The sequence below is a fragment of the Argentina silus genome, assembly GCF_951799395.1.
Source record: "Argentina silus genome assembly, chromosome: 14".
Lineage (NCBI taxonomy): Eukaryota > Metazoa > Chordata > Actinopteri > Argentiniformes > Argentinidae > Argentina > Argentina silus.
In genome coordinates, this window is record NC_139668.1 from 5,892,027 (window position 1) to 5,899,874 (window position 7,848).

Below are 7,848 nucleotides of genomic sequence, written 5' to 3' on the forward strand. Positions count from 1 at the left end.
GGTGCCTGATGATCTTACCAGTAGGGATGGGCGTATCGATCCTGTGGTATCGATAGATCGATGCTCACGCACTACTCATTTGGAATCGATTTCCCTAAAAAAATATCGATATAAACTAAAAAAAAATAATTGGGGGTGTATGCATCACTTTCAGCTGTTTTGATTCCTTACTTAAAGTACTATGTGCCGGGACACCCCTGTAGGCCTGTACTGGCGGCGTATTGAGCTGGCCCATGTCACGTGACAGGAGACGAGCGAATGAGCGTCAACGTGCGACAGCCGACAACGACACAGCCAGAGCCCGCTCAGCACGAATGCGAGAGCCGGAGGAAAAAAAAAGATATGGCAGACAAAAAACGAAGCGTGGTGTGGTGTTATTTTTCACCAATCGATAAGTGCAGGCGACGGTTCCAAAACATTGAGCACAACCACACTCTTGCAGCCAGCACCTTTTTGGACATTCGCTTCAGAAACATTGTGTTCTGTGATTCTGCAACTGTGGAAATGATTAAATCAAGGATCATCACAGAGATGCAAGCCCTGGCCTGCGCTGAAACACAGTCAACCAGACATGAAGCCGCTGCGACTGCATCAACTGTGACACAAGTGACACAAGGGTCACCTGCTGAGTGTTCATCATCCAAGGGATTATGGCGGGAGTTTGACAGTCGGGTTGAGGCTTGTCAGAGCAAACGCACAGCAAACACAGATGCATATATTGAAATGAGAAGATACATGGAGGAAAAGCTGATCCCAAGGAGTGAGGACCCTTTGATTTGGTGGAAAAAAAATGAAGCCACATTTCCACTGCTGAACAAAGTTGCGAAAAAATACCTCGGAACTGTTGCAACGTCTGTTCCAGCAGAGAGACTCTTCTCTAAGGCCGGAGAAATAATCAGCCAGAGGCGCAATCGTCTTAAAGCAGAAAATGTGAATATGCTACTTTTTCTGAACAGCAATCTGACACTTCAGTAAAGTGTGACGACATATCTTGAGTGCACTAAAGGTGTGATGGTGTCAGACATTTTTCTAGTTCATTTGAAGTTCATTTTCTCAGGGAACAACTGTCTTTCTTATGCAGGTTTATAGGATAAGGAAATCCTAGTTTATTATGATCTTTATGACCTCTTTTTTTTGCTTCAGTGAAGTGTTACATGTTTACTTTTACAAAGAGGTTCCAAACATAACATTGTTATGATATAGTAGTTGTTTTTGTTTGTTTTGGATTTTTTCCTTTTAGCTTTTTCTACCAAGATTGGTCTTTTTTCTTTTTTTTGAGAAATAAGAAAAGTGAAAATGTGTATGTTTTTGTTCATATTTAATTTATTTCATTCATATTTATGTTATTTATTTTATTTTTTATTTTATTATGCATTGACCATAATAAAGTTTGTATAAATGGTCTGTAATTGTCTTGTGATTTGTCTTAAATGTAATAATATTTTTACTGACAAAAATTGCCAATAAGTATCGGTATCGGTATCGATGAAAATGCAAGAAAAAGTATCGGTATCGTATCGAATCCTAAAAGTGTGGTATCGCCCATCCCTACTTACCAGCGTTCCTCTTGCTCACGTGTGTCAAACTCAAGTCCCGCGTCATTTTACGTGGCCCGCGAGAGCTTAAAAAGTACATAATTGTCTTAAAATAAAAGCCTACACTGATTTACAGCGTACAGTGACCATAAATTACATCTCCCACAATGCATGTCAAATTTGTGACCCGCGAAATGACGGGATCCTCCCGCTAGATCGCATATCGGCGTTTGACTAAACCGGTGATGGATATGAAAAAGATTTACAAGTAATCCCAAAATGTCCAAGAAGAGAAACGTCGATGCAGAGGGAAGGCAATTTAATGAAAGGTGGGAAGGCGAATACATGTTTTTGCTTCAAGGAGAAAAACCGATATGTCTTCTGTGTTACGAGGCAGTGTCGGTGATGAAGGAGTACAATTTACGTCGGCATTTTGACACGAAACACGGAGCTAAGAATGCAAAATTAAGCCTCCAAGAAAAACATAAAATGATCCAAGAATTAAAAGGCAGTCTGCAATCGCAGCAGAATTTCAAAAAGTTTTTTAAAAAGTTGATTTGTAATAACTTGTTTAATCATATTTGTCTTTGTTATTCACTTGAAAAGTTTGATCTTTGATTGATAGAGTAATGTGGGTTTCTTAACCTGATAAATTAAAGGGATTTATGTTATAATAACAGTGCAATGTGCTTACATATATTTTTACATTTGTGTAAATGCATGTACAATATTTGTACACTTGAATAAATAATAATCAAATGCAGACAGTTATTTGTTACAATATGTTAAGGAGAAGTAACATGTATACAGTCTTACAGTTACAACCGGCCCTTTGAGGGCAACCATGATGCTGATGTGGCCCGGGGTGAAAATAAGTTTGACACCCCAAGGTCCTGCATGGCTTTTAGTTTTCACCACCCTCTGAAGAGAGGGCGGTGCAGCTGCCGTACCAGGCGGTGATATACAGCCCGCCAGGATACTCTCTGGTGCATCTGTAAAGGTTTGTAAGGATCTGGGGGTCCATACTGAATTTCCTCAGCCTCCTGATCATAGAAGGTCACTGGTGACTGTTAGGAATTATTTTTATGAAAACAGTTGCATTATAATGCTCAATAGCAGACAAGTAAATAAAGCTATTCAGTTCTTTTTTAGTTGATTAAAATAATTGTATTTGATATGTCATGTGCAAATCAATTGAATTAATATGTTTTTAATCATCTGATTCAGGAAATATTTATCTTTGATAATCATTAACTTTTGATTGAAAAGTTGTTAATAATTGTATTTGATATTTCATGTGCAGATCAATTGAATTAATATGTTTTTAATCATCTGATTCAGGAAATATTTATCTTTGATAATCATTAACTTTTGATTGAAAAGTTGTTAATAATTGTATTTGATATTTCATGTGCAAATCAATTGAATTAATATGTTTTTAATCATCTGATTCAGGAAATATTTATCTTTGATAATCATTAACTTTTGATTAAGAAGTTGTTGATAATTGTATTTGATATTCCATATCCAAATCAATTGAATTAATATGTTTTTAATAATCGGATACAGGGAACATTTGTTTGATAATCATTAACTCTTGATTGAGAAGTGTTGGAAAACATTATTATAAGAAACAGTTTATTATTGCTATAAAAATATATTACTGCAGTGTGTTAAAATTACTTATGTGATGGAGATGAATCAAGCATTAGTTCCATGGTATTTGGATTAATACATGAAGAGGTAAGGGTCAGGTCATCAAGATAGATGCTCCAACACACACATAACATAAGAATGATGTAATGGAAAAATACTAGGGTAGGAAAGGACAAATCAGAGTAGGTGTATGTTTTCTTCAACAGGTCAACTCGTCCCTCAAAGGGAACGGACCGGCGATATCTCTACCTGGAACGGATCGTGTGTCAGGGGCTGGGACCAGCCTAAAACACCAACGAGAGGAGAGCCAAGTCTAAACCGCGGCTCCTCCCCAACCAAATAGCCAATCATAATCATTCTGTTTACTGTAAAATGCTTGGTTTGACATTTTGAATGTATCCATTTTTGGAAGGTTGGTTACAGATTAACAGCTTGCTGACTGTGATTTTCTTCGCCAAAAGTGGTCCTTGTACAAGTCTAGAATTTTGACATATAAATAAATAGCTAAAATTAAGAAGTAGTTTGTCTTCTCCTTCAAATAAAGAACACGTTTTCCCACATGACCAGTCAAGAAAATACAAGAAGGAGGAAAATTGACTGAACTGTAGACACTCGCGCTGATCATAACGTTCCAAGCTGGCGGAAAAAGTCAGTTAAACACAATCATCTCCGTCGTCTCACCCTGAATGAGACTGAGTTTCAACAACAAGGACAGCGGCCTGTTGTTTACTGCTTCACCTCAGGGCATAACACAAAACCAAAAACATGAGCATATCTCTTGGTTAGTCATGACTGAGTTTGACATTTGACTAAGTAACTAGCGAGCTGAATCTATCTGACCTAGCTGTAGTTAGCAAACATTAGTTAGCTAGCAAGTTTGCAGGTTACAGTTTATTGTGATTTTTTTTAAAATTTGTTTACAGGTTCATCTTTCAACATTGAGGATATCATAAGACCTTCGATGAGTGGAGGTAGGTAGGTTTGTATTTGCACAAAAATATGTTGTAGCTGCTGGCTACGATAAATTAAATGGAGTCATACTGTATTGGCTAGTTACAGAGTTGACTGGTCTTTCTTGCAGATGGCAACGTCGAACCTAAAGTTGACCAGCTAATGATTAAACTAAGAAAGCTGCAACAAGGTACGGTAACCCAAACCTCTGTTACTCATTTACATTTTTACATTTATGGCATTTAGCAGACGCCTTTATCCAAAGCGACTTACAATACATTTGTTTTAGTAAGTGAATCATCTATCCAACAGTCATCATAAGACAAAGTAATCAATGCTCACACCAGGGGCCATTGGCAGTCGTAATGCCAGTAGGCTAATTATTATTATTTTATTGTTTAATATATGTTATTAGCAGGAGCTGTTACCGGGAGCCAGTGGAGGGTGCGGAGGGGCGTGACATGGAAGAATTTGTCACCCCTGACTGATTCATGTTTGGCTTCATATCTGTTTTGATGCTAAGGGCTCATATAACCAACACAAGTAAAACTGGTGTGTGTGTGTGTGTGTGTGTGTGTGTGTGTGTGTGTGTGTGTGTGTTCTCAGGAAAGAGGGTGCTGGAGGAGGAAGTGAAGGAGGCCCAGTTGCTCAAAGACTCACTGCAGACAGAGCTGGACACTTGTAAGAAAGCAAGAGAAGATGGCTAGGACTCTGTTCCAATACTCTCCAGATGCATCCTTCCCTCCTCCCTTTCCTGAGGTGCAATCACTGCTCTGACATGACTGGATAGGTGAACGCTCTGTAATGGAACCTTTGCTCACACCTATCCATCTGTTAAATCAGTGATTACTTCCAGGAAAGGGGGGGGGGGGGTTAGGATGCAAATTGGTAGTATTGGAACTGGCCAGAGAATAGAGCAAACTGAAGTGATGTTCTTCTCCGAATGATTGAGTTCTGCAAAATTTACACCATTTGTTATGTCTTTATCACAGTGCAGGTGGAAGCTTACCAGCTGGAGGAAATCCACAAAGACAGAGAGGGTCTGTCTTGATCAAAATCAGTCTGCATATGTTTGACGATATCAGCTGTCATGTTTCTTCATCATTAGATGTGGATATCAGATGCTATGTGGTTCGGTAGTGGTGTAATGATACAATCATGTTTTAATGATAATGATGATAATATTTTAATGATAATGATGATAATGTTTTAGTGATAATGACGATAATGTTTGAATGATCATGACGATAATGTTTTAATGGTAATGATGATTTAATTATAATAATGATGATGTTTTCATCCCAGAGTCGTGCAGGGTCCTTCAGTTCCAGTGTGAGGAGATGGAGCAGGATTCTACCAGGTGAGCAGTCAGACTGAGCAGCACTCCCTTCCCTTCACACAAGGGGAGAATCCCTGTTTTACCCAGATGTAAGATGGCGGCCAACAGCAGGATCATTCCATTCTGTTGTAAACAAGGGAAAGGGGAATTCTGTCCCTTCCAAATATCCCCTTCACTAAGTAAACAAAAAACATCCCTTCAGCACAAAGTTCATTGCAATTCATTCAACACAGCCGAAGAGCTGTTAGTGGTCGCTGTTTCATACCTGTCTTTTGACGTACCCAGACAGGTATGAAACAGCGACCACTAACAGCTGTTCGGGCCATCCCTCACTCAGTCCACCATGCTCACGTAGGGTTCACTCACAGAAATGTAATCAAAACGTTACTGGAGTGCTCACACGATAGGAGGGAGCAAGGGAAGGGGATGTGTCCATTTGGAATGGAAAGGAGCTTGAGCAGGTATAATACAGGTGTACTCCTCTACCTCTACTCACCTGTTTGACCTTAGTATTTATTCAGCTTGTTTGCCTCACATTCTCGCATGTAACACTAGATGGCAGTATCGCAGCAGTAATGAGTGGAATTACAGTAGTGGTCCTACTTTCTAACTGTGTGTTCAGGGCTTAAGGAGAAATCAGTGATATCATTTCTCCTAATCGACCAGCAATACCTGCTTTTCTGACACAATCCCCTATTTATTCACAACACTGAAATTGATTTAACTCAAAACCAATGTTATTTTTTCATGGTTTCTATTTTGTTTTGATTGCATCCTTGAGTTGTTACCATAGTAGAATTGATCATTTCAAAGGATGCAGGATATTGAGGTAGTACAATGCTAAATGTTTATTACTGTGTGTACTGTATGCACCGCATTAAGGTAGTAGCATGCTACAATGCTAAATGTTTATTACTGTGTGTACTGTGTGCAGCGCATTAAGGTAGTAGCATGCTACAATGCTAAATTTGTCGTACTGTGTGTACTGTATGCAGCCCATTGATATCCCCTCAGGCAATGTATAATGTACAGGTAGTGTATTGTGATGGTGTGTATCCAGTGTCCCTACAACCCCATGGTTTTGAATGGGAAACAAACACACACACACACACACACACACACACAGGTGCCTGGAGTTGATCTCTATTCACCCCCTGTTTGAGGCGAAATTGTATATAGAAGAACTGCCAGAACAATGGATGTAGTGTAGTCATGGATAACCACACCAAAGCTGAAACTGAAGTGATGAGAGCCTCAGACCTCAGTTCAGTTCTGCTGTTTGGTTTACAGTACCAAAAGCACCTTTTTTTAGAAATCATCAAATCCTGAAATGTCTGTCAGAGTACACAGGAGATGTACAGTTGTATACATTTAAACTCTAAAATGTTTAGGGTTATCCTGTGTGTGTGTGTGTCCATGAAAGGCAGTTGCAGCTGAACAAGAAGAGTGAGGAGCAGGTAGATCAGTATAGGTGTCAGATCCAGGAGACCAAGCTCAAACACAGGAAGCAACGGTAACAATAACCCCTCTCCAATACGGCACATGAATACAGTACATTGCTGTTTCACTGTTCTTGATAGTCATCGTCTGCTTTCATACTATTCATTATATTCTTCAATGTTTAAGGGCCTCATAGGAGCACATTTGACTTTTATAGATATAGGGTAGTACTATTATTCTTGATTGGTATGATGCCATATTCGTCTCTAGACTGCATTGAGTTGTTGATTCTGTTTTTCATTTGAGAGCTAAGGTTGAAAATCGTGTACTTCCTCATGCAGGATGAAGTTTGAGAATCAGCTTCAGCAACTGATAGAGCAGCATAAGAATCTGCACTCTGTCTTTGTGAGTTTGTCTTTATTCAAGTATGATTCTACGAGGGGATAGGAGCTAAAGGAGGGGGCTAGGGACTAAAATGGAACTGGGCCCTCGTCTCATCTGATCTCCTCTCTCCCCCCAGACCCCACAAAGACTACCTGCTGAAATAGAGAATGTTGAAAACACCAAAATTCAGTTGTTGAAGGCTGGTAAGTACCATTTGTACATAACGCCGTGTGTGTGTGTGATTTGCTTGTGTGTGTGTGATTTGCTTGTATGTGATTTTGCATATAATGCTTGTGTGTGTTTTGGGTCTGTGTCTGTAGAGCAGCTGAAGTTGGCTCAGCTCTGCCACCTAGAGGAGGAGCTGGGTGAGGCGAAGAGACTGACCCAGCCTGAACAACCAGCAGACACTGAGACAGAGTGAGCCCCTGACAAGACATACAGTCTCTGGATAAGCTCACATATAGCTACGGCCTCATGTTCATGTTTTGTGTTTAAAAAACAAACCAAACTCTATTTATTACTATCTGTTTCAGAGACTGTTTT

The 7,848-nt window shown here is 39.5% G+C and overlaps 1 protein-coding gene across 1 annotated transcript; it reads left to right on the top strand.

The window, feature by feature from the left end:
* Window positions 1-1,787: 1,787 nt before the first annotated feature.
* LOC310815302 (synaptonemal complex central element protein 1) lies at window positions 1,788-7,848 on the top strand. The gene is made up of 10 exons (XM_083685036.1): window positions 1,788-1,864; window positions 4,115-4,162; window positions 4,273-4,332; window positions 4,749-4,823; window positions 5,135-5,182; window positions 5,448-5,502; window positions 6,905-6,994; window positions 7,263-7,326; window positions 7,442-7,508; window positions 7,626-7,848. Exons 1-10 carry the CDS (start codon window positions 1,837-1,839, stop codon window positions 7,724-7,726), a joined length of 636 nt encoding a protein of 211 aa, XP_083541162.1. The 5' UTR covers window positions 1,788-1,836; the 3' UTR covers window positions 7,727-7,848.